The sequence below is a fragment of the Terrapene carolina genome, unplaced genomic scaffold (genome assembly GCF_002925995.2).
Source record: "Terrapene carolina triunguis isolate 2854851 unplaced genomic scaffold, T_m_triunguis-2.0 Scaffold93, whole genome shotgun sequence".
Taxonomy (NCBI): domain Eukaryota; kingdom Metazoa; phylum Chordata; order Testudines; family Emydidae; genus Terrapene; species Terrapene triunguis.
In genome coordinates this window covers 21,564,296-21,591,484 of record NW_020664444.1, presented here as the reverse complement: position 1 = coordinate 21,591,484, position 27,189 = coordinate 21,564,296, and the positions used below count along the sequence as shown (strand labels likewise).

At 42.4% G+C, this 27,189-nt stretch overlaps 1 protein-coding gene across 1 annotated transcript in view; it reads right to left on the bottom strand.

Annotated features, from left to right (window-relative positions):
- The window catches only part of MRTFB (myocardin related transcription factor B), a 181,806-nt gene that overhangs the window by 42,437 nt on the left and 112,180 nt on the right, over positions 1-27,189 (bottom strand). Inside the window, exons 3-4 of the mRNA XM_026650801.1 lie at positions 5,133-5,198; positions 2,034-2,089 (exon numbers count right to left, since the gene is read on the bottom strand). Coding sequence (XP_026506586.1) covers positions 2,034-2,089; positions 5,133-5,198 — 122 coding nt within the window. The remainder of the gene's footprint in view (positions 1-2,033; positions 2,090-5,132; positions 5,199-27,189) is intronic.

Below are 27,189 nucleotides of genomic sequence, written 5' to 3'. Positions count from 1 at the left end.
CACAAACTTTTACAAGAACTGGATTTATGAATATATTGCTGCTTGGCTTATATTCCTGTAGCTGAGTATCACTGTTTTCTGTTGGGGGAGAGATTTATTTTTTGTATTGAAAATTCTTCCCTATGAACAAAGCTTTAGAATTTTTGGCAAGACTTTGCATTAAAGCTTAGGTTGTGGCTTTATGTTTGTGATTATTAAAGTATTTATATTGCACAGTAAGTATAGTTGGCAATTTACATTGCCTAGGATAAAACTTAGCTCCCCTTCCCCTGAATAGTTTACAAATAACCAGGATCCCATACAATGACCCACCTTAAACAGACTCTCTGCCTAATACCCCCACTCGCTCCTCTTAACTACGACTCAAACACACAGAGCAAGAAAGGGAGATTGAAATCTAAATCTAATTGGTGTGATTGAACTGGGATTTGGGAAATGCAGCACACTGGTACAGACATAAAATGACTACAGTAAGCAAGACAGAAATTGCCTTTGAACTGCTTTTAAAACTCAATTTTTTTCTTTACTTGAAAGTTAGTGACATCCCTACTTCAAAGCAGCAGCCAGCACTAATGAGCAAATTGCTCCTGGTCCTTGTGTTGGTACATAGAGAGCCTTCTCTACACACATTAGTACATCCCGTGTAAGAACCAGAGACAGTTTAAGTGTCTGAGTCACAATCCCTGCGTAAGCAACCCAGGAGCAATCCAGAGATACGCTATTCCATAATGCAGATCCATGCCATATTAGCACAGTTCAGACCTTTGCTATTAAAATCTGCTGTGCAAAGTAACATCCTTATTAATTTTCTTAAAAGAAACCCATCTCTTTGGAATAAGTTTGAAGATCTAGATGACTAGACTTCACAGTTTAAAGTTTGCCAGTTTTATGAAGTTATGGCACAAAAACTGACTCTTACTGGATTGTGCAGAGTAATTCAGGCATAACTAACCTTGTCCTAGAGTCCAGATTATTATTAAAGTTTTTAAACTGTCTTTAATAAAAATTGTCAGCTGACCTACCAGTGTCTCTCTTATAAAGGATATGTATTAGGAGATGTCAATTTGTCCATTATCCTCCATATAAAAGTACGAGGAGGTGGACTGAAACAGTACTGTACATGGCAGTAGCTGTATCAATGGCCCCATCAATTTCTACATAATTTAAGGTTATTCTGAATGTGATCCAGATCAGTGGTGACTTCTTAAATCTGAAGACAGGCAGACTGAAAAGAGATCTAAGGGCAATATTCTGCATGCCACATCTATGGATGAATGTAAGTGGAGTGGAACTGCTATGATTCTGTGTAGTATGTAGCAACTCATGCACCACTGAGCTCTGTTCTTTGGTGGATCTCCATGGCAACCAGTGGGGAAGGGAGAATTAGCAAGAATTGGTGCAGGGGAAAGGCCAGTAAATTTTACAATACTTTTACCATGATCCAAAGCTGGATCAATCTACAGAGAAAGCAGGCAGGCACTACAACTGTTATTGTAGTCCTAGAGCACAGAATGCTCTAGGATGGATAATATGATGGTGGCATTTTTTTCCCTCTTGCCTGCATTAAGGCTTGTCCACAATGCAGTTTTAGCCACCAGAGTACCTACACTGATACAGCTGCACTGGTGCCTAAAAACTTCAGCACAGACAAGGCCTCAGTTTCCTTGCACAAAACCTGCCATCTTTCTCTGCTGTCATTTTAACAGTGCTTTTCTTGGACTGGGGGGCAGACCTGGAGTAGAGTACCATTACATTTAAACCCCCAACCTGTCCGGTACCGGTGGAGAATTCAGAACACTCCCACTCAACACAAGAGATTTGCTACAAATGTTGCATTTCAATTTTAAGGATTCTTCCAGAATATTACCATAGACTATTTACAATGATAATAAAATGTCCCATGCAGTCTGAGAACTGCCTACCTCACATTACTGATCTATTTTTGTTTTTCATAAGTAATAAACTAGCTTTCTTTTTTCAGATATTAACAGTATGTTGATAGTTTTAAAAAAAGTATAAACTAGATCCCTTACCCTGGCTCGTTCCAAGCTCTTTCTCTGCTCATGGAATGCAGCTGGGCTTTTCAAAGCTGTGAGAAGAAAGAAAGAGTTAAACTGACAGGAAATGGTTTTCAAATGAAATGCTCTAATCAGTGTATTAGTTAAGGATAGGCATCTTGCACTCAACACTACATTAGATGTGGGATTCCACTTTACTAGCCCAACATCTGACTCTTTCTATTTATTATTTGCTTGTATTTCCTGAAGGTTAAATTCATCCCTGTGCAGAAAGCCTAAGTGGGACTGAAGTATTGCATATTCTTTGTGCTGGCCCTCTGCACAGGGAGGCATTCCACTCTGAGATTATAGCTCATTGTTAAAATATGTACAGGTTAAGTCTTTCTCACATAGAAAATTACTGTAACTCACTGATATAACACAGATATAGATTCTAAATTGGGATTTGTAGCTAAGCAAAGCTGTGGATCATCAAGGCAAAACAAACTCCACTCCTCATGCATATGCAGAGAACATTAGAACATTTTTAAGGTACACTGTGATGCCCTAATAAATTCTAATATTTTATGTCACCCATGTCATATGCTGGTGTCCCCTAGCTATTTACCAATAAAGTGCTCTATGGTAGAATTTTATCAGCCTCCATTCAAAATACTGAAGCTGTCTATCTGTCCCACTACATTACCCTTCACTTATGATTTATTTTCTCTAATAATAAATACAGGAAAGATCAATGCACAAAACATTCAGACAGGTAAAGAAATGGTCTGTTACTAAGAACTGTCTGCACTAATCTGTTTTTAAACATTGTAAAAACACAAAATATTCAAAGTAAAGAACAGTTAAAATAGACTAGCACCATAATGTTGTGTTTCATTCTGAAGCAATTTTCAAGAAAATATAAACAAGTAAGGGAAAAAATCAAGGGCACATTTGTATTTTTTAAAGTGCTATCTCCTCACTTTCCTAATGAAGTCTGTTGATTCCCAGACAGAAAAAGAAAGGTGCCTCCTTGGAGCCCACTCCACAGTGTAAGAAGTCTGCAACATTGTAGCTGAAAGCCCAGCTGTGCTTGAGAGAGAAGGTATTCCCTGACTTTCTGTGACCTCCCTAACTTCTGCAGTGGCCCCTGCTGTTGCCCTGGGAGCTGACTGAGCAGCTCAGGCAGCCCCTGGGCCAGTTGCACCGGCTGCTGCTGGGGCAGTCTCAACCCCCCGCTCCCCAGAAGCAGGAGTTTGGGTGTGGGGGGTTCAGGGCTGGGGATTGCGGTGTGGGGTGGTGCTTACCTGCGGGGAGAGGGGGGCTCCCTGGAAGGGTGACAGGAACTCCCCTCCCTCAGCTCCTGGCTCCACATGTGGCCTCCGCACGCAGGCACCGCTGCTGCAGCTCCCAGCCAATGGGAGCCGTGGTTCCCAGCCAATGGGAGCTTTAGAACCGGGGCTTGGGGCAGAGAGGAGGCAGCATGTGGAGCTAGGAGCTGGAGGTTGCCGCTTCCCAGGAGCCAGGTAGGAAACCTGCCCCAGCCCCACCAACCCCCTCCCCCCCAGCACCCGTGGCACCCCCTCAGCTATGCCCCCCCAGCGACTGCCCCCCCTAGTGCCATCCCACCCCCAAAGTTTTAGTCAGGGGTATATAGTAAAGTCATGGACAGGTCATGGGACATGAAATTTTGTTTACTGCCCGTGACCTGTCCATGACTTTTACTAAAAATACCCTTTACTAAAACGTAGCCTTACTGATAAGTCACTATTGTACTGAAAAGGCTAAGAGGATACTATAGTGAAGCAGTCTCAGGTGTGTTGGGTAACTGGAAACCTCCAAGAAGAGATTAGTTTCAAGAAGCCATGCAAGGAATGCAAGGAATTGTGACTTCAACCAGTGAAGACTTGAATATTATTTATAATAATTGTAACTAATGCATTTTTGTAATTTTAAATTGGTATATTTGTTTATTGAATAAAGAATAATTTTTCTAATGGGGTCCATAATCTATGGAGTCCAGTCTTCTCTTACTAGACATTGTCAACTTCCACTGATTCTAAAAATGGACTAAGGTAAAGATGCTCAGGGGGGTGGGGAGTGTTCAGTGCAACTAGGGATGGTGGTATCAAAGGTGGCTTTAATCTGCCTTTGCACTCCGCTGATCCTAGGGCTGCCGTCCACCCAGCTGGTCCCCCAGCGTAAGTTAGAATAGCTATAGGCTGCTCTACCTTGTTCCAGCTGCTTATGTTCCCTAAAGAATGTTACGGCACTCAGGGATAGCCAGGGCATAAAAACACCACAACCAGAGCCCTCTCCTTTTTCTTGGGGGATGGAGCGGTGGTGGTGTTGGAGCTGGAACAGCAGCTCTATGCCACTCAAACCCTGTATGCATGGGATCTTCTGCTATTGATTAAACTGAATTTAGGGTACCTTTGTGCTGGCACTAACCCTAAATAAGCAAAGTCAAGGGGAAAAATGGACCTTAGGACCAAATATAGTTAGTTTACTTTAAAGTACTGAAATCATTTACAAAGAAGCCTTATAGTTTTAAAAATACAATGTAGTAATTTCAGATACATATTACTGTAAATACAACTAACAAAACTAAATTAACTGAGTTTTCAAACTGTACCTGATTAATAAACAGCATCTAAATTATCTACATTTTCAATTTGTAACTAAATTAATAAACAGTAACTTTGTTTTAGACTATATCATAGAATTAGAGATGGAAATGACTTCCTAAGTCATTCAGTAAGCCTTATTTGTCCACTTGCTTTCATTGGTGTCATTCAATCATTTGCAGTGAAGTTACTCACAGTTTAAAATGTTGTAAAGAATAATTAGGCCCAGTATTTTCTATCATTGGTCTGCTCTTATTTCAAATGTCTCCAACTCTAGGGGGACGCTACCACAGTGGCTATTCTGTCTGCAGATTAATTTAGTTTACTGACTTTATCTTGTTTTTTAAATACCTCTTATTTAAATTAGCTATAATTTTCCTGTAGGTATTAAATGAATATCATCAAATGACAAAGTTATCATGACTGCTTTCCTTAGAAATGTTCATCTTCAATTATTTTATATGTCTTGAAATATGATACAAGTTACTGTAAATAAAATTAGTCTTACGTGGCATGATGCCCTGGTCCACCAGTTGTTCTCTTGTCCGTCTTTGCTGCAGCCTAAGCTGAAGTACTGGCAAAAGAAAATAGCAATCATTAATTCACATGCTATGATACTCTCTCCTACTTAAAGCTGCAGAAAAGAACAATATACATTCTAATAAGAAGTCAAATATTTCAACTTTAGAAATATTTTGACTATGTTCATTCAGTAACAGACACAGGATATTGTATAATAGACCTATAGGTTACTTTTTAAAATCTTTGGTAATATTACAACTAAATAAGGACTGCAGAACGGATCTATTAGAGCATCAGACTTAGTTGCAACATCTAGTGCATAATGTTTAGTAAAGATACATACTGAACTTCATGCGACTGCTCTACAAATTTCAATTATTGGGACCTGTCTTGATACACTATGGATACTACCACTGCTCTAGCAGAGTGTGTCCTAATCATAGAAAGAAGATAATGTGAGGCATTCTTATAAGTTTCTATTATAGATAGTTTGACCCATCTAGACAATGTTTGTGCTGTAATGGGATTTCCTTTACAGTTACCTGCATATGAAACAATCTGTGTGACAATCTAAAATCCTTGATCTTATCTAAACAGAACAATAACACTTTTAGTGTCCAAACAATGTAACTTCACTCCACTCTTATTTGAAGGTGATTTGGGGGGAAAAACCAACACTGATAGAATAATGGATTGGCTAACGTAGAAGTCCGAAATTATTTCTGGAATCCACACTTCGGGTGAGGACAAAGAACTACTTTGTCTTTATGAAAAACTGTAAATGGAGGGTCAGCCATCAAGGCACAAGTTTATTAACCCTCCTAGCTGACATTACTACTATAATAAATGCAGTCTTAATTGAAAGATAAAATACAGAACACATAGATAATGGTTTGAAGGAAGAAAACATAAGCTGTGAAAGCACTAAGTTTAAATTCCAAGCAGGAACAGGCTCTCTTATAGGGGGAATAAAGATTTAATAAACTTTTAGAAACTTCAATGATATTACGAGAGAATACAGATTTACCATCTATTGGTATACTGCAGTTTTGGTTAAATGTACCCTAAATGACATAACAGTTATACCTTTGATCTTTAGAAAGATTTCTCTAATTCTATCAAAGATCTATTGCCCATGCTGTCAAATGTAACAAAAGTGGATCTGGATGGTACATTTTCCCTTGCTGCTGTGACAGAAGGTCCACTAACTGGTTGAGGGATCCTGGTTCACACAGTGCTGCCATATAAACCTTGTGATGAATACACCACTCCCAAAGCTTTATTGCCTCTTTGCAAAGCTGCGAAGAGTGGGCTCCTCCCTGTTTGTTTATATAATACATTGCTATCATGCTGTCTGTGGCCACCTGAACCACACACCCTTTCACTTCAGGGAGGAAAGATCTGAGTGCCAGTTGGATTGCTCCTGATCCATCCACCACAAGTTTTCTGGATTTTGTTTGGAATAGTAATTATTAGGTTCATGTGTCTTCAGGTTTGAAGTTTCTTGTCCCCCGCCCCCAGTGTAGAAGAAATCTCATCTTTAGTCTCGCATTGGGTGTAACATATGTGGTTGATGCCATGAGACCTAGAAGGGAGAGGAAGAACTTCGCTTTCTGAGATGGATTCTTGTCTTCTGGAAGGTAAGCTTTCACTGTTCTGGAGTCTAGAACTGCTCCTATGAAAGAGATACTCTGTGAAGGTATCAGTAGAGATGTCTTTTCATTGATCCAAAACCGCAAACTCTGAAACACGGAGCATGTGAAATGAGTGTCCACTCTCAGTTCATGTTTGGATCTGCTTTTAGGAGCCAAGAGTCTAAATACAGAAGCACAAAAATCCCATCTTGTCTGAAAAGCTGCCACTACAGATAGGCATTTTGTAAAGGTTCTGGGTGCAGTGGAAAGGCCAAAAGGAGGACCTGTACTGGAAATGGTCTTGTTCTCTGGTGAAATGCAGGGTATCTCCTGTGAGATGGTCTTTATTGAAATATGAAAGCAAGCATCTTTTAGGTTGAGAGCAGCAAACCAATCCAGATAGGAAAGGAAAGGAATAACAGAATCCATAGTTAACATTCTGAAATGAAACCTTTGAATGATCAACCCCCATCTTTGTTTGGAATTAGGAAATTGTGGGAATAGAAACCCAAATTTCTGAAATTTATTAGAATCTCTTCTATTGCTCTCTCTCTTAGCAGAGAGTTGATTTCTGCTCTTAACACTCATTTGTAGAGGGGTCCCTGAATAGGGAGGAAATGGGAGGTTGGCTTGGAGGGATGGTCTTGAACTGGATGGTGTAACAGTTCTTTATAGTGTCCCAAACTCATTTGCCTGTAAAACTGGCATAAATGGTATCCAAATAAAAGGGGAATGGAATTCAAAGCTGGCTTGCTGCTCTCTATCCCCATGTCAATACTGAGGTCTGTCAGTAAAGAAGAAGTGGAGGACGAATTCTTCTGTCTCAGTTTAGACTTAAAGGGACATCTTCTATACTGGTGTTGAGAAGAAGAAGATTGGACTGTTGTTGCTGTAGCATTGTCTGCCTTTGTTGAAATAGGAAGACGAAGACTAAGGTGAGTAATATTGTCTTTGATAGCTGGTGTAGGAATTCTTCTCTTAAGAGGTTGCAAGAGACCCAGAGATCTAGCTGTGGGCCGACTCTCATTTTCATCTAACAGCTCATTAGTTTTTGAACTAAACCATTCATCTCTCTCAAATGGAAGGTCTTCAATCTTTGACCTCATTTCTTGGGGAAAAGAAGAGTTGCGTAGCCATGCACGTCTTTGGATAGTTATTGCTGCAGCTACTGATCTTGACAATGCATCTGAAACATTGAAAGATGCTCTCAATTAATGTTTAGCAACATTATGATCCTCTTTAATAAGGTCATTAGTCAGTCTGCAGTGTTCCTCAGGAAGATTTTTTTGTAAAAAGGGAGATCTTTTCCCAGAAGTGAAACTGATCCCTAGCCATGACAGCTAGGTAGTTAGTTATCCTCATGTGTAGAGAAGCTGCAGAAAATACCTCTCTTCCTAAGGAATCTAATTTTTTTCCTTCTGTGTCATTGGAACATTTACATTCTACTCCCATTCTTTACTCCTCAGGGAATTCTGCGCCACTGTGCAATGCAGAATTTACGCAAAAATTAATGTTCTGGGCAGAATTTCCTGCTTCTCCCCCCACAGAAATGGGCTGCAGAGCTGCTAGCCACCACTAGCGGAGGCTGGACTCGGCAGAGCCCAACTTCTAAACAGAGATACTGCCAGGGGGAGAGGGGCGGAGATGGAGAGTTCCAGGCAGCTGCAGTTCCCGGCATGTCCTGAAGGAAGGAGGTGGTGTTCAGGAAACTCCACACAAGCCAGGGACTCAGGATCAGGCTGTTTCTCCCTCTTGGTCCCTGGGTTCTAGGAGAGTAGGGTGTGTGTGAGAGTATGTGGCCTGGGGCCAGAGGCCCGCAGCTGGGATCTGCGGGGAGGGGTTTTGAGTGTTCGGGCTGGGGGGCACCCTGAGGGGGAGGGAGTATGGGTGTCTGGCCTCCTGGTTGGGGTCACAGTGGGGAGGGGGCAGAGAAACAGGAACTGGGTTGTCACAGGAGTTTCTTTAACTCTCTACTCCTGGGGGAAATTTTGTGTGAGTCTGTATTGTTACAGACATAGTTGCTGACAGATATTTTGAAATAAATTACCAAAATAATCGAAACTGGAGTGATTATATAGTGTTATTTATCTTAAAATATTGTGTACAGAATTTTTAATGTTTTGGCACTGAATCCCTTGGAGCCACTGAAATTTTCTTGCCCCCATGCAGAACTGAGGTCATTGCTGCTGAAGGAGATGGAAATAGAAACGCTGGAGTTGGCCAATATGACCACGGCATCCAGGGAGGTACTTGCCACTCATGATGTTTTGTCCAGTTCTGTACCATCTCAGTCATGAGAAAACGCCTGTCTCCCAAAGTCTGTCTCCCAAATGGCTTTGAGGTTGAGGCTCCAGGTAAACTGTTGTATCCACTTCCTCTTCTGAATGTGAATTCAAGCCCGGATCTGACAAGGAACCAATTGGTGATACCACAGAGGTAGGAATCTGTAGTAGCGACAAGGGAGAACTAGTCTTTCTAGCAGGTGTTCTGAGAGGTGGCAGCAGCATCACAGAAGATCCATGTGATGAAGACTCCGCCTTGTGCTTTTTTAATTTTTTTGTGAGAAGAAGATTGTTGTGTCAGATCCTTATCCAAACCTCTCTTTTCTATTGGTGAAACTCAAAATGGATTTGATAAGTATAGTTCCACAAGTACCCGTGTGGAAACTACCTCAGAAAGTGTAAGTGCCAATGCAATATAGGGATTTATTGATTTCTCAGGTACTGACTGCAAAGTGCAATCTCAGTCTCCCGTCTGTCTTGGATCTGCATGTTCGCGATCTGAAGGATCCGATGAGTTTCCCAAATAGGAGACAATACCAGGCCCAGAAAGATGCTTGATCTTGGTTTTCTTTTTCCTTGGAATCGAAGGTCCCATTTCCTTAGAGACTTAGGCATAGAATACCTATTGTCCAAGCCAGTTTCAGCTAGTGTCAGTACCCTTTTTGAAAGTGAGTCTGAGATTTTTGTTGCTGACTGGTTAGTCTTCGATCTTCAGCTCAAAGCTGAAGCAGAAGACTAAGATGCAGAGGGCTTCTTGGAACCAAGAAGGTCCTAGAGCAATCCAGGCTTCTTATTTCCATTCTCAGATCCAGAAATTTTAGCCAACAAGGCTTCCTATAGAAGAAGGCTTGGAGTCTGTTCTGCCTCTCCTTTCTAGCTCGCAGTGTAAATGTCCTGCATATAGTACACCAAGAAGGAGAGTGCCCCTCTCCTAAGCATTTTAGGCATCAAGTATGGGTGTCAGAAAAACTGCAGGACAGTGCCTAAATTAGTGTTTCCGGTTCTTCAAATCCACCATTCTAATTACTAGTAACACCAAACTAACACTATGATAACTATCGATTTACAGAAAAAAACAAGGCACTTATCTAACTTGCTAAGGATTTTGAATCTGTCTTGTTATATATATCCAAAGATATACTGGAATTGGAAAAGGTTCAGAAAAGGGCAACAAAAATGTTTAGGATATGGAACAGCTTCCATATGAGGAGAGATTAATAAGACTGGGACTTTCCAGCTTGGAAAAGAGATGACTAAGTGGGGACATGACTGGGGTCTATAAAATCATGATTGGTGTGCAGAAAGTAAATAAGGAAATTTCATTTACTCCTTCTCATAACACAAGAACTAGGGGGTCACCAAAGGAAATTAATAGGCAGCAGATTTAAAACAAAAGGAAGTATTTCTTCACACAACGCACAGTCAACCTGTGGAACTCTTTGCCAGAGGATGTTGTGAAGGCCAAGACTATAACAGGGTTTGAAAAAGAACTAGATAAATTCATGGAGGATAGGTCCATCAACGGCTATTAGCCAGGATGGGCAGGGATGGTGTCTCTAGCCTCTGTTTGCCAGAAGCTGGGAATGGGTGACAGGGAATGGATCACTTGATGATTACTTGTTCCGTTCACTCCCTCTGGGGCACCTGGCATTGGCCAGTGTCGGAAGACAGGATACTGGGCTAGATAGACCTTTGATTTGACCCAGTATGTCCATTCTTATGTTCTTATGTTGTGGTTGGAAGCAACTGAGGTGGCAAGGTCTGCTGCACCTACTTTTTATAGTACTCAGAACACGCTTGAACTGGACACCATGTGGAACTGGAAATAATCAATCAGGCAGCAAAGGAGACCAAAAAAACCCCAAACCCAGCAAATACGTACTGCAGGGGTTCTCAAACTTTTTCTTTCTGAGCGCCCCCCCCCAACATACTATAAAAACTCCAGGGCCCAGCGGGGAGGGGGAGAAGGGGAAGGGGAGGGGGAAAGAGCTCAGGGCTTTAGGTCTGCAGGGACTGAGGCTTCAGCTGCCGGGGGGCGGGGGGGGGCTCAGGACTTCAGCCACAGGTGGGTTGGGGCTGCTGCTGCAGGGTGGTAGGAGTTGGGGCTGCAGCCGCAGGATGGGGGTGGTCGGGGCTCTGGGCAGGGGTGGGGGTCTCAGGGCTTCTGACCCTTGGAGTGCTGGGGTTCCAGGCAGGAGTGCCAGGCTTCTGCCCCGCAGGAGCACCAGGGCTCAAGGCTTGAGACCCAGGGGTAGTGCTGGGGCTTGGGGCTTCAGAGCCACAGCTCTGTTCCTGGCTTCAGCCCCGCAGGGGTCACCGGAGCTTGGGGCATTAGCTACAGGGGGAGCGCCAGGGCTCCGTGCAGTTCTGCTCCCGGTTTCAGCTTTTCCATTGCTACAGTAGGCCCCAAGACATCAGACACACAAAGAGTGTCCATCCGAAAAGAGCATTGCTTCGTGGCAGGAACCGCATCGCTTAAAGCCCGGGGAGCCAGGCATCTTAACAGTTAACCACTCCCAGTGCAGGGATGGTAAACTGGATAAAAGTAAACTTTTTTGGTAATAAAAACTAACATTAACACTAACTACAACTTTCTACATGACTAACTAATCTATTTTTTTCTGAAAGGTTTGGAAGAGTACTGCCCCAGAGCTCCGTCTTCAGCCGACGACAATTGAGAAAGAACTGGAGGGCTCGGGTTGTGCGCACACTAGACGTGGCACCAATAGCACCGCGAGATGCCTACTGCGCATGCGCGACCCGCACAGATACTGCTACCATAAATCTCTGATTGACGGCGCCGGGACGCACCAACACCTGAAGTGGAGCACTCACAGGGACAGCACTCGAAGAAGAATTAATATTATAAAATTAACCTTAAACCCTGGGATTAGCACTAACAATTTCCTATTGCATTAGCACACAGCACTGAGGAATCCATTAACTGGTGCCCAGGGATTAAATAACACTGTATGTTCTAGTACTGGCTTCTATCTGATGTAACTATGGAAACGCAGAAAGCTCAGAATTACCATAAGACTAAATGGACAATACCTCTAAAAATATAAGTGTGTCATACTTACACAGGTTGGGTTCATGTATTACTATTCAAACAATATGATTTAGAAGCAGCATGTCATGACTACTCAGTGCAAAGTTTTCTCCAGAAAGAATCGTTTTCTGCCATGGGTGGATCATAAGTGTGCAAACATAAACTGGCTTTCACCTATCTCCTCTAAACTTAATGATCTTCTGACATTGCTTGTAAAGAGCAAAAGCCGGTGGACTTCCTGTCCTGGCCAGAACAGAGTACAAATACACACATTGTATTTAGACCAACTTTACTCCACACTTGGGATTAGCTTCACTGGGAATTCAAACAACAACAGAAATGTAAATGTACATAAATGTAAATCCTCAGCTTCTCCCCAGGATTTCCCTCCAGAGACGTCTCTATCATACAACCAAGTTCTCTCTGCCTAATGAGTTATTCTGATGTCCTGGGTAGAGATAACAAGCTACACCTGACACGAGTCCATAGGATTCCAGCACCGGCTAACACAGTGGATCAACATGAAAATGAATGCTGGTACTATACAAAAGGTATGAGGAATCCAGTCAGTCACCAATGGGATCCATCTACCATAACAGACAGATGGTTCACTTATGTAAAAAAATGTGATTTTGGATGTTTCCAATTCCTACTAGGCTGTTCATCTTGTTACTTGGTTCTATTGAGTCTTCCCTTACGAGTCTTATGATGGCCCATTACCTTAGGCCTAGAGAAGCTGAAAACTGCAGCACACGGAACTATAATTTGATTACATTATTTCCTACATTTTTCTGGGTTCCTGACAAGATCATCTGAAACCTTTTTGAACAGCTAAGGCTATTTTAAAACATTTTCAGGTGTTAGAATATCCAATATAAAAAGTAATTCTGATTCTAGGATTGGTCTCCACACTACAAAACCACAACACAATTTTGTATGATTGGTAATCTCTGTTTGAAAGCCCTCCCCAAACTGGAACAGCAGTACGGACTGGAAGCTTTGTGTGTGGGAAGCTTGCACAGTATCTACTCCTTCAGCCAGGCTCAAATAAGTACTATTAGTTTCTCACTTTATCAAACACTAATTATTCAAAATTTAAAAAAAAATACTGTAGGCTAGAACTTGGTGTACAGGGTCTTAGTGCAGGAACAAATAGCTTTACCATATTTTTATCAAATCAGTTTGGCTGATAAACTACATGAAAGGGATGGAGATTTACTGGTTTGAGATACCTGATTTTGCACTTGTATATCATAAATACTGTCACTCAAATTAGGTATGTCAACTTATTTGTTAATTACTGAGTCAGATTGTTTCCCCCCAGATCACCACAGAGATGATCTTCCCATTCTTGCATAGAAGGGGTAAGACTACTATTTAGCATTGTGCTCCCTTTCCAAGGCAACATGGATGAGGCTCTGTGGGATCAGGATCCACAGTTGGAAGGAGAATGAGGGAAGGGGAGTGGACAGCCTCATACTGATTGGGAGGGAGGAAGACACAACATTCCCAATGGAGCTTACTTGGAAAAGGAGTACTGCCAGAGCTTCTATTAACTGTTTCATAATGGGGCTGGTGATGTCAGCAGCAGCCATGGGAGAGGGGAAACCTGGCAGTATAGATCTATTAGAGCTGGGGACATAGGGTCTCCATATGCATAGCACTGACCTCCTGAGACACATATGGGATTTGAAGTGTGGCTTATTATGGGGGGAAGGGGCAAACCCTTACTCCACGGGAGCACTATATGTGAGAGGTTCAGCAATGGAATCCTTTAAAAACTTTTCTTCCTCTTTCACCTTCTTACGCAGGTTTTAACATGAGAGAGGGTGATCCAGCCAATAGTTTGGTATTTTGAAGTTATTTTTTAAATAGCTAGGATAATAAACTCTGAAATAGCAGCTATTGTGCCAACTCAGGAAAGGAGTAACATACGAGAAAATTCATCTTAATACCTCGTACAAGGGCAAGATCGCATCCAATTCCAATTCTATGCTCAACAGCAGAGTCATTACACTATTGGCTCTTCACTGAAGGTTCAAAACATTTCTGAGGCTATGTTAAGGACCATGGTCAGTGGAAGCTGATACCCTCACAGATATAAATAGATCAGTCAAAAGTGACAATGAGAAGGCTGCTGAACTAGGCAGAATTTGTGGAAAAATGTCAAGGCAGAATTAGCCTTTAATTAGAGAAAGAAGATACTTCCTGGGACACAATCTCAAGGCAATTCTAAAACTCAACAGCAGTGTCCTTTTTAGTGACTTAAACATTAGGTTAAATTAGTGAATGTGAGAGAAGTGGGTAATACAAAAGGGTATTATTCCATCTATATCTAGAGTGAACTGGGCATTCTTTAAAATGACTAGCCTTAATTACTTTAGTCTCAACTTTTACAATTATGCTTGGCAAAAACATATGAAATATTTTATTTTAAAGTGCAAATCTTCCCCACAACATCCATTTGTGCTATTATCAAATATACAGATTATTTCTGGGGGGACAGGGCATACTTGTATATTTCCCCATTGCTCCACCCACCACCCTAAGGATTTGGATTTTTATTGGCAAGTTTCCAGGTCCGGAGGAAAAAAGGAAAGAACTAACACTGATATCTGCCAATAAAAGCAAAACCAAATAACCTCTTTAAAGCTCTTAAGGCATAAGTATTTCCTAAAATATATTTTAAAAAATAGTTTGACTGAAAAGGGATTGAATTGCTCAGCTTTCTCTGAAAATTGTTGCTGCGCCAAAGCCTCAGTGTCAGGCTGCAGTTTTGAATCCTGTCCTCCAGCACAGATAACACAAAGGGGCAGGAACAAGACATATTATAGCAGTACTCAGCACTAATATCACATGGATTAAGGAGAGAACAGGCATGTTCTGATGACATGAGATCATTGGAACAACCAGCACCATAAGAATAGATGCTGCCAAAAGTGTAACCTATATATAAGGTTAACAGAATTTCCACTAATTGTTAGAATTAGTGATACTTTATACCTGTCAGAAAAACAGTACAGGCTAAGCCTTCTCCAGGGTTTCAGTGTGGAACCTGTGCCCTAAAAAATAAAAATCAACATATTTTCCATGTAGAGCAAAGTGATTATGGAAAATTTGCCAGTCAAAAATATGAAAAAAATCCATCCCCCAACAGTGATTTTGTTTTGTGCATGATAAATTATTAACAGGAATTAAATGTTCTCCCCCCCTTTATTTTTTCAACTGCATCAGAATGCTCAGTCAATCATTTCAGGATCACATTTCATTGTCATATAATTCCCAACACACAGCTCTGCCATACTGAGTGGGGGCCCATGCTGCATATTTATCAATATTTTATTCTAGTAGTGCCTAAAGGCCCCAATCAGGATCAGGCCGATTGTGCTAGGTGATGCACAAACAAACAATAAAAGCTGCTCCCTGCCCTAAAGAACGTACAGTTTAATAGGACAAGCTGCAGCAGACAGAGGGAGCAAGGCCAGGAAGATGAGGGAAAAAGTAATAAGAACACTTGTGTACACAGGCCAGATCTACACAACTAGGTGGTTTTGACAATGTTTCTTTCTTTTTTAAAAGAATATGTGGCATATATCAACAGCGAAATGGCTTTTGATTTGGCTGGCAGGTCAGCACTTTTGCTTGCACTGAAACGATTTGGTGTCTCAGATGTTCTGCTAAATTTGGTGCGTGACCTTCATTCTGGTACTGGTGCAAGAGAGCAGTGTTTCCGCACAACCTCAAGTGTGCAGCAGGGATACATTCTTGCCCTGGCACTATTCTGTCAAAATATCAACTGGATATTAAGACTTGCCATTCCACATACCAGAATCAAGGCTGGTCAAGAACTGTTCACCAAACAAAACTATGATGACAATGCTGTTTTGCTTATGGAGCCAGAGAATTTCAGCCCTGCCCTTCAAAGTTTCCAAGATGTCACACACACTATGGAGTTGAATATCTCATGGCAGAAGATCAAGGTCCTCTATCATGAAGCACCAGAACCCTTGGTACAGGTGGGGTCGAACACTGTGGCAAGTGTTTTTATGAGTTCATCTACCTAGGATGCAAGCAGAGATCAAACTGGATGTGCTCCAACAAGCAGCTCATGCTTCCTACTGCATGAACTCCACGTCTCACGGATGCAAAAGCATCTCTGTTCTGAGACAAAATTCAGAATCTCTCAAATCTGTATACTTCCTGTATTTCTAGCACCTTAGAGACTAACAAATTTATTAGAGCATAAGCTTTCGTGGGCTACAACCCACTTCTTCGGATGCGAAAGCTTATGCTCTAATAAATTTGTTAGTCTCTAAGGTGCCACAAGTACTCCTGTTATTTTTGCGGATACAGACTAACACGGCTGCTACTCTGAAACCTGTATTTCTAGATGGATCAGAAAACTAGACCTTCTAATAGGGAGACTTGGAGTGGCTAGAGGCATTCCATATGCACTGTCAGTGGCAAATCTGAGCATAAAGTGGTTCGATTTTGTGCGAAATGCCATAATCTTGAAGAAATTTGGCCTTCCTCCAATTGCTCACTATATTCAAAAGTAGAGTTGCATGCTCTTCAGTCAAGTCAGCAGGATGGACAAAAACGTACCAGCTCCTCATGCTCTCTTTATCAATGTGCAAAGGCATGCATGCCATGGCCCTACCTAGCATCGGGTTGGCCCTAAGGCTTGACATTTGTGGATTCATAGGAATTAAGCCAGATCTGGGAACTTCACTTTACAATGCCTGGTACAATGCTATCAAGCGTAGTCACTCTGGCTGGAGCAAAGATCCTCAGTAGACTATACATGTTTGATGATGATCTGCGAAGAGTTACCACCCAATATCCTTACTCTACTCAACCTACAAGCTATATGAGCAGGTGACAATGGGCAGAATAGTGCCAAGAGTGGAAGGACAATTGACTGATGACCAAGCCCGTTTCTGCCCAGGATGTTCATGCTGTGGCCAAGTTGCAAATCTAACTCAACAGATCACAGATAATTGAAACATTTAAAATTACAGGGCCTGTGTTTGTTGATCTGTCAGCTGCTTATCACACTGTGAACAATTGTGTACTTCTATTTAAACTGGCAAGAATTTTGAGAAATAGCAAGATGCTCCAGGTCATCTCCTTGCAGCTCAAAAATCAACATTTCTTTGTTGAGATGGGCGATCAAAAAAGTCAATGACACACTCAGCGCAATGGATTGCCCCAAGAATCAATGCTATTACCCTTGCTGTTTAACATTTACACCAACCAGAATTCCCCTGACATTTGAAGATTCATTTATGCAAGTGATCTTTGCATTGCCAGCCAATCAAAAAGATTTAAGGACACTGAGCACAATTTAGCGGGATTCCTGAGTATACTCAGAAATTATCATCATACATAGTTCCTGAGCAAGAAACAAGTGTACACCTTTCACCGAAACACCATCAGGCTAAGCAAAAACTTCAGATATTGTGGGACAGTACAGTGCTTGAGCACTATAAACATCTGGTGTACTTGAGGGGGAGGGAGGGTCAACTGCGGAGCACTGTGCCCCAGTATGGTCGTGCTTGAGCCATGCACACAAAATTGATACTGAATTCAGTCAATCCTGTAGGATCATCTTAGGGACTTTGTAACTGACTCCTACACTGTTGCTATACTACCTTGCATGGATTACACCACCATACATGATGCAGGATGTCTCCAGTAAAAAAAAAGAGACAAAAACAAGTGCATAAACCAAGACTTCCACTGTATGGACATATTCCACTAACCTAGAGGCTGAAGTACAGAAAGATAAGAGAAAGTTGCTCACCTTGCAGTAACTGAGGTTCTTCGAGATGTGTGTCCCTGTGGGTGCTCCACTCCAGGTGACGGTGCATCCTGTGACTGTTGATAGGAGATCTTTGGTAGCAGTGCCTGGCCGGGACGCATGCGCTTAGCTGCTGTCTCACGGTCTCATTAGAGTCTGCCTGAGCACATGCGTCCCGCGCCCCCCTCAGTTCCTTCTCTTCCATGGAGAGGTCAGAACAGTATTCCAAAGTAGAGGGGAGGAGGGCGTGGAGTGGAGCACCCACAGGGACACACACCTCAAAGAACCTCAGTTACTGCAAGGTGAGTAACTTTCTCTTCTTCGAGTGCTGTCCCTGTGGGTGCTCCACTCCAGGTGAATGTGAAGCAGTACCCACTATGGATGGTGGGACTTTGGAGTTGCGGCAGTGAGTACTGTAGACAGTACTGTATGACCTACTATGGTGTCTGCCATGGTATCCTGCATGATAGCATAATGTTTGGTAAATGTGTGTTCGGATGACCACGTGGCTGCCTTACAGCTATCAGGAATGGGTACATTATGGAGGAAGGCAACGGATGTTGACACGGCTTGAGTAGAATGAGTTCTGATGCCTTCGGGCGGTTGAGCATTCTGAATGCGGTAACAGGATCTGATGCAGTCAGAGATCCACATGGAAAGGCGTTGTTTAGAAATGGCTGCATCCTTTGATCTCTTGTTAGTGGAGACAAATAGTCGCGAGGACTTACTATATGGTTTAGTCCTGTCTAAATAGAAGGCAATTGCTTGTCTGATGTCGAGGATATGCAGAGTTGCCTCATGCGGAGTCTCATGAGGTTTGGGATAGAATGTAGATAAGTATATTGGTTGGTTAAGGTGGAAGGTGGACACCACCTTAGGGAGAAATTTAGGGTGTGGTTGCAAGGTAACTTTGTCTTTAGATAAGGTTGTGTAGGGGGGTAGGCAATCAGGGAGCTTATTTCCCCTACCCTCCTTGCTGATGTTATAGCAACCAAGAAAGCTCCCTTCATGGACATATGAAGAAGAGATGAGGTAGCTAAGGGCTCGAATGGAGGTTTCAGAAGGCCGCGAATAACGAGATTGAGATTCCATGCAGTTGCCGATGGATAAATCTCAGAGTAGAGATTTTGTAGGCCTGTGAGAAAGCGTTTTATGGTGGGGTGGGCAAAGAGTGAATAGCCGTCTAACGAATCATGGAAGGTGGTAAGGGCCACGAGGTGTATTCTGATGGAGCTGAGAGTTTTAGTTTCAGGAGGTAGTCTAGGATGTTAGGGAGGGTCACAATATGGGGTGATAAGTGTTTATTTGAGCACCACAGGGAGAAGCGCTTCCACTTCTGCAGGTAAGTTTTACGAGTGGAGTCTTTTCTACTATGCAGGAGGACATATCGGACTTGCTCAGAACAGGCTAATTCGTGGGTCTTGAACCAGGAAGGAGTTTCTGTCAGGTGGAGTTTCTGGAGCTGAGGGTGAAGAATTCATCCTGAGAAAGCAGGTCTGGTCTGTTGGGGATAGTCCGTGGAAGACGAGCGGACATATGGAGCAGGTAAGGATACCATGTCTGTCTCGACCAAGCTTGGGCAATGAGTATGACCTGGGCCTTGTCGTCTCTTATCTTGCGCAGGACCCTGTGTATCAGAGGGATCAGTGGAAAGGCGTACATGAGAGAGTTGTTCCACAAGATAAGGAACAACATCCTAGGGATGCAGCCCCGAATCCTGCTCTGGAGCAAAATAGGTGACATTTGTGATTCTGGGTTGTGGCAAAGAGGTCTATTGACGGGGTGCCCCATTGGGAGAAGAGCTGGTGTAGTATCGCGGGGTGCAATTCCCATTTGTGTTCTTTGGAGAATTGTCTACTGAGTGTGTCGGCGGTAGTGTTGTGACAGCCAGGTAGGTACGACGCAATAATTTGTATGTGGTGTTGTATGCACCAATTCCACAATCAGATGGCCTCCATGCATAGGGAGTGCGATCGTGCTCCCCCATCTGTTGATGTAAAACATATATGCTATATTGTCAGTTAGGACCCGGATAGATTTGTTCTTTATGAGGGGAAGAAAGTGAAGGCAGGCTTGTCTCACTGCTCTGAGCTCTAGGAGATTTATGTGTAGACGCATCTCTGGCGTGGACCAGAGGCCTTGTACCGTGTGTCCCCCCAGATGTGCTCCCCAACCAATCAGGGAAGCGTCCGTGGTGAGGATGAGCATGGGGGATTGTTGTTGGAAGGGAATGCCCATGCAAAGGTTCTCTGGTCTCGTCCACCATTGCAGGGAAGCTAGTATGTTCGCTGGAGTAGTTAGCAGCATGCAGAGGCTGTGTCCGCTGGGTTTGTAGTTTGAGTTGAGCCAGCCCTGAAGACATCTCACATGCAGCCTGGCGTTCTTGACCACAAAGGTGGTAGCTGCCATGTGGCCAAGGAGCTGCAGGCAAATACTTGCCCGTATCCTGGGACGAACAGAGAGCGTACGTACGAGGTGTATGATAGCGAGGAATCTGTTGTGTGGGAGAGAGGTTCTGGTTCGAACTGAGTCCAGGTGAGCTCCAATAAATTCGATCTGCTGTGTAGGTGTCAGGGTGGATTTTTGGACGTTTATTTGCAGGCCCAAGCTGTGGAAGGTGGAGATGGCGAAATGGGTAGCTTGAAGCGTCTCGTTGTATGAGTTGCCCTTGATGAGGCAATTGTCTAGGTAGGGGAAAAGTATGATCCCGTGTCTGTGGAGGTGGGCCACGACTACAGCCAGGGTCTTGGAGAATACTCTCGGTGCTGTGGAGGGTCCGAAAGGGAGTACCCTGTATTGGAAATGGTCATGACCAATTGTGAACCGTAGGAAGCGTCTGTGGAGTGGATGAATGAATATATGAAAATAGGCGTCCTGTAAGTCGAGGCCAGTGAACTAGTCCCCTTGTTCCAGTGCAGGTATTATTGTGCCCAGTGTGACCATCTTGAATTTCTGTACCCTTATGAATTTGTTCAGTCGGTGTAGGTCTTGCATAGGCCTCCATCCCCCGGACTTTTTCTTGGTGAGAAAGGAGTGGGAGTAGAACCCTTTCCCTCGATGTTGTGTTGGCACAGGTTCCACTGCACTTAGCTGTAGAAGATGAGCCACTTCTATGCGAAGTAGGTGCTCGTGAGAGGGGTCCCTGAAGAGGGACGGGGAAGGGAGAAGGGTAGGAGGGTAGGATATAAAAGGGATAGAGTAACCGGACTGAACTATTTCCAGGACCCAATGGTCCTGTGTAATCTGCTGCCAGGCATGGTGGAAAACCTGGAGGCGGTGGCCAAATGGGCAAGTAGGCCGTGGAGTCAAGGGGTGGTCGTGCAGACCCTCGACCAATGCTTCAAAATTGTTGTTTATGTCCCGATGGGTGGGATGTACCTATTTGCGCTTGGTTTTGTCTGCGCCTAGGAGGTCTAGGGCGATTCCTGGGTATATTGTATGGTCTGTTCTGAGGCCAGTGATACTGTTGTGTGCGTGGCCTCTCGTAAGGTTGATACTGTTGTCTAGTGGGAAGGGATGGGTAGATGCCCAGAGTGCGCAGGGTCGCTCTCGAGTCTTTCATGGTGTGAAGGACTTCGTCGTTTCTCTTGGAAAAGAGTTTATCTTTATTAAAGGGGAGGTCCTCCACTTTGGTCTGCAGGTCTTTGGGGATACCGGATGCAGAAAGCCAGGAAGATCTGTGCATAACCACTGCGGTTGCAGTAGTATGGGCAGCTGTATCTGCCATGTCCAGAGATGCTTGTAAGTGGCCGTTCTGGAGACCAATTAGCCCTCGACAAAGACTGACTTAAAGTCTGCTCTCCTGTCCTCTGGAACATGGGAGGTAAAATCAAAGAGTTTATTGTAGTTATTGAAGTCGTAGCTTGCAAGTAGGGCAGAATAGTTTGCAATTCTGCATTGCAGAGTGGAGGAGGTATATACCTTGCAGCCCAAGATGTCAAGGCGTTTGAGGTCCTTGTCTTGCGGGGTGGGCCGGTAGTGTGGCTGTTTCGTCCTGTGAGTCGCTGCATCCACTACAAGATAATTTGGTTGTGGATGGGAGAATAAGAGGTCTATGTCCTTAGCAGGAACATAATATTTACGTTCAGCCTTTTTGCAAGATCATCCTGACTTAGGAACTGTTGTTGCTGTTCCCTAGGCTCTGACTCCACTGCGCGCGATCTGTGCTCAGAGACGTGCACAGACTTTTGTTTGGCTTTTCCTGGTGCCACGGGTCTCTTGTAGGCACCCTGCGGTAGGTCTGCTGCTGCTGCTATCTGAGCAGCAGGCAGGCTTGGTGCCGACGTTATTTTCGGCACTGAGGCAGAGCACGCTGTCAGCACCGGTGCCGAGGAGACCTTCTTGGCACGGGAAGTCGGGTCCCTGCCTCTGTGCTCCACGGGAGCCGTGGCTGAGGTGCTGGGATGGTCGGAGGCACCTGCCTTCGGCGCTGTCAGTACTGAGGGGAACGATCTCGCAGGAGACCCTTTACCCTTGTGAAAGTCTCTGCTTGGAGACAGTTGGGCTTCTTGCCTCTTCGCCTGAGAGGGTAATGCCATGCTCCCAATTGGTTCGGACTTGGCCGGGGAACGTGAGGGAGAGGGTTTGACACTGCCCGTCTCCAGAGGCGGCTGCAGGGATTTCTGCATGAGAAACATTTTCAGCCGCAGGTCCCTGTCACAACGAGCACTGGTTTTGAGGCTCGTGCAATGGACACACTTGGCAGGGACGTATGTCTCGCCGAGGCACTTCACACAATGTGAGTGTCCATCGGACCCTGGCATACAGTCCTGACAGGAAGCACATTTCTTAAATCCTGAAGCCCCTGGCATTATTGAACTAGGAATGCTGGGGGAGAGTGTCTCCGCAGGAGACAAGCTTGAGGAAAAAAGGTTTGGGGTTTTTTTTGTTTTGTTTTGTTTTTAAACTAAGTAACTATTCTAAGGGAAGGGAAACAACTGGGATGTTACTATTTCTATATTCTTTGTAATTGTTTCCTTCACCGAGGACGGTTGAGAAGGAACTGAGGGGGGCGCGGAACGCGTGCGCTCAGGCAGACTCTAATGAGATTGCAAGACAGCAGCTGAGCGTGTGAGTCCCAGCCAGGCACTGCTACCAAAGATCTCCGATCAACGGCGCCGGGACGCACCGTCACCTGGAGTGGAGCACCCACAGGGATAGCACTCGAAGAAGTGACAATACTGGGTCTTGGCTATGGTGTTGAAGTGACAAACAATAATGATGACCACTTCCTGAATCAAGCATAATTATCCACATAATATCACTCATACCACTGAAGAGAGAGCCAAGAATCACTCTGTCTCAAAGGCCCTGGGCCAGAACCTTAGATTCATAGATTCCAAGGCCAGAAGGACTATTGTGATCATCTAGTCTGATCATCTGTACGACACAGGCCATAGGACTTTTCCATAATAACTTCTAGAGTATATCTTTTAGGGAAACATCCAATCTTGATTTCAAAATTATCAGTGATGGTGAATCCACTACAAACTTTGGTAAATTATTCCAACCCACAAAGTCTTGAAGCATGTACATAATTTTAAGCATGTTATAATTTCCATTCACTTCAATCAGACTACTAGCATGCTTAAAGGTAAGCATATATGTGTTTGGAGAAATAAGACCTATGTTAGCACCAATGCACGAACTAGGCTACTGAAGACAGACAACTGTTTTGTAACTTATAGGATCTGACATATCTCCTCCATAAAGCTGCTAATCGAGGGAATAAAGTCTCAAAACTGCCTCTGAACAAAAGCTATGAACTGTCAGCCAAATCACTGGTTAGCTCTAGATTGTGTACTTTTTTTAAAATCAGCATTTTGATTGCAACATTAACATTTGGCTTTCAGATTCTTAGTAAAGCCTCCTTATAAATTTTACACAGTGGGAGTCAATATATTAATCACCTAAAAGGACTACTTTCTAACAAAATCAATTCTGTTTACCTTTATCCCATTATTACTGAGTGGTTTCTTTGGTACTTAATTGAAAAAAATATGTTAATTCCTTACAATCAGAATGTCAGATCCTCAATTGGTTTAAAAATCAGAATAGGTCTGTCTATTGACTTCAGTGGTTTTGTGCAGCTTTTCACCAGGTGAGGATCTATTCCACAGAGGCTAGAGTTCCCACTATTAATTCATTTAGTGTTAGCATATCAAGAAATCTCTACATCTACAGACAAAGGAATAAAGAAGATGGTGTGTAGGGAGGAAAGGGTTCTCTGGCAACCACATATGTAACAGAATGTACCTTACTGTTCTGAGATACATTTCAGTCTAGTTGTGGATTACATAAAAGTAGTTTAATTGCGCTCCATCTCCCAACAGTGAATATTGTTAAGAGTTCACATACTGTAAGATTCAAAGGGGGGCAAAAGGTTAAGAATGAACAGCAACAATGGAAAAAGGCCATGCAGCACATCACTGAATGCCTTGCTGTTTGAATACATGGAGGCAAGCATATATAAAGAAGCAAATTTATAATCATCAATACGTCACATCGCATTTTATGTATGGTCTACTGAAGAGTGACAAATTCATTTGTCTGGAGTAATGATAATTGTGTGAAAGGTAGAACTGATGAAAATAAAAGGTATGGTATTATTAAAGCATCTTAAGTAAATACATCATTATCAAAGTCAAGTTAATTGATATTCAGCTGCTGTGGTATTCATGGGATGAATTGGTAATTTGTATGCTATGGAAAAGGTGTCTCCAAGTAGTCATATGTAATCAAAAGAACTGGAATGTAAAGAGGCCAAAAATAAATTGATAGCTGTCCTGTAGGAACAATGCTATCTATACTGATTGACAGGCTTTCATCACTGCTCCTTGTCTTGAACAAAACCAGAGCTCACATTGTGCACAGTAATCCTAGCACTAATTCCAAATCCTATGAATTTCAGATAGAACATACACAGTTTGTTTGTTTTTTAAAGTAGGTGTTATGAAATGAGATATCCAAATGGCTGTTGAAAGTTCAGGCTGTTTAGGGGATTTGTTATAAAAACTGTAAATCTCTGGGGAAGGACTAGTAAAATAATGTATAAACCTCTCAAATGATTACACCTGTGGAAAAGGCAAAAATAAAATAATGTCGCTAGAAATATATATGTTTTAAATGCTCTCTGTACTATTTTCTAATTATTTCTCCCAAAGTTAAAACACTGCAGATATTAGCTGTTTAGATAAGAACATGGATGATGTTGGGAAAATGGCATTTCCAGCATTCTGCCTTGGAAATTAACAAGAGTTCTGACAACTCTGCTGCTGGCTGCGGCTCTGGCTGCCATGGAAACAGACAGCGCTGAAAACGGGACAGATTCCTTTAAACTAATTGCTGTTCCACAAAGTCTGTGGTGGGTTTTTTTGTTTTTTTGTGAAACAGCAATTAGTTTAAAGCAACTTGTCCTGCTCTTGGTGAGCCAAAGTCTCTCTAGGATGCGGAGCATGAAATATAGAGCCACAGTAACAATGGACACAAAAGATTCTCTGGATAGATCTATCACTTCTAAAGAATAGGACTGAGATACTTTTTTAACGTAACAATATACCTGTAACTGTAGTTATTTGACATTGTGACTCTGAAATATAAGACACAATCAGAGAGTAAAGTCACAATAAAGCAGCACAAAATAGTATATCAAGAGCTAAGTGAATGATATAGCTAAATACTGTACTCTAAACATAAAGTTTGGAATACCTAGAATACTGACGCCAGAGGTTCAAATCCAAGGAAGGTCACTTTATCTTTCCTAGCTACATAAATGGAGCAACAGGTAGTTAATTACAATGTGCATATTTTGACTACATAAAAAAAAAACAAGGTCCTGTTTGCTCTGCATGGACTTTAAAGATTCCATGGCACTTTCCTAAAGAGAAGGGAATTATACCAAAATGCTGTATCATACGTAATTGCGACTCTCCATTTCCAAGGAATGTGCATTTCAATGGTGTGGTACCATATTTATATAGATATAAAATACTTTGGAATTAAATATTAGAAATGTTAGGAATTTTCAGAGAATGTTTAATTGCAGGATATATTAAACTGAAAATTCAAAATGTAAAAATTAGGATGTTTTGGAGAGTAGCTATTCTTTCTGCTATTTATTATTCACTGTTGAGGCTTGCGAAGGATTATGGAATATGTTGTTTCCTCACTCTGTATTACTCATCCTGTATGTTTCCAAAGTTACAAATCTGATGATCACATTGTGTTCTTTTGGTTTCCATAGCATTCACAAATTGACGATAACACCGTATTCTTTTGGTTTCCATTGCAGAAAGAGTGAATCCATTATAACAGAAGTGTTAAGCTGCCTGTGATCTGGGGGAAGTGCCTAGAGATGAACTGCATAGGATTTCACAGGCAAAACTGAAACGTAATAAAGGTTTTTGTTCTCACTTCCTGTCTATTAAAAGAAGTAAATAAATAATATCTGAAATGATATTTAATATAATAAAAATCACTAATTCACTATGAAGTAGAAAGTTGCCATCTTAGTCTGCTGACAGTTTGTGACAAAGGAAGTTCAGCTCAGCACAAGAATACATTGATAATAGGCTCGAAATCTGAGACTTTTATGCGTGTTAAGGTAATTTAAATTATTAGAATCAGAGTTCTGTATAGAGTTCTTTATTATTATATTATTATTATTATTAAATTAATATATACGTTGCTTATCCATTTTACACACAGTTCCTTTTCTGGTAAATAAAAGAACATACTTCAAAACCAGTTGGAAATGTCTAGAGCCTTTTATGCATTCACATTCTGAGGAGCGTGTCCTTTGTTCCTTTTAGTTTCATCAGCTGAGAAGTGTAGTGAATAAGTGCAAACAGTTGGAATTTACACTGTTGAGTGCTTTGCAGAGCTTACAGAATCTCTATGCATGATACAGTAGTTCCATAGAAACTTTTCAGGATTCTTTAAAGAAATTCTGAAAAACCCTGCAGGAACCCATAAACTCTTGGAAACTGTACCACAGAGATTGCAGGCTTTTGTATGTCAGCCAACATCACTCTGTAAGTATCTCCAGAGGAAGCGCTCCATTGCATGCAGGTAGAAAACGAAAAGGTACACTGAAAGGAAAATTATTTAAAGGCAATTTTTCTGACATTTAAAAAAAAAAACCTATTAGACAATATAACTCAGAAGGTCTATCATGTCATTCATCAATAACTGAGGAACGGGACAATCTGTGTCATATATTATTGCTATGGAGCACTTATTGCTTGGAAACAAGTCAGGACATAAATTTATCT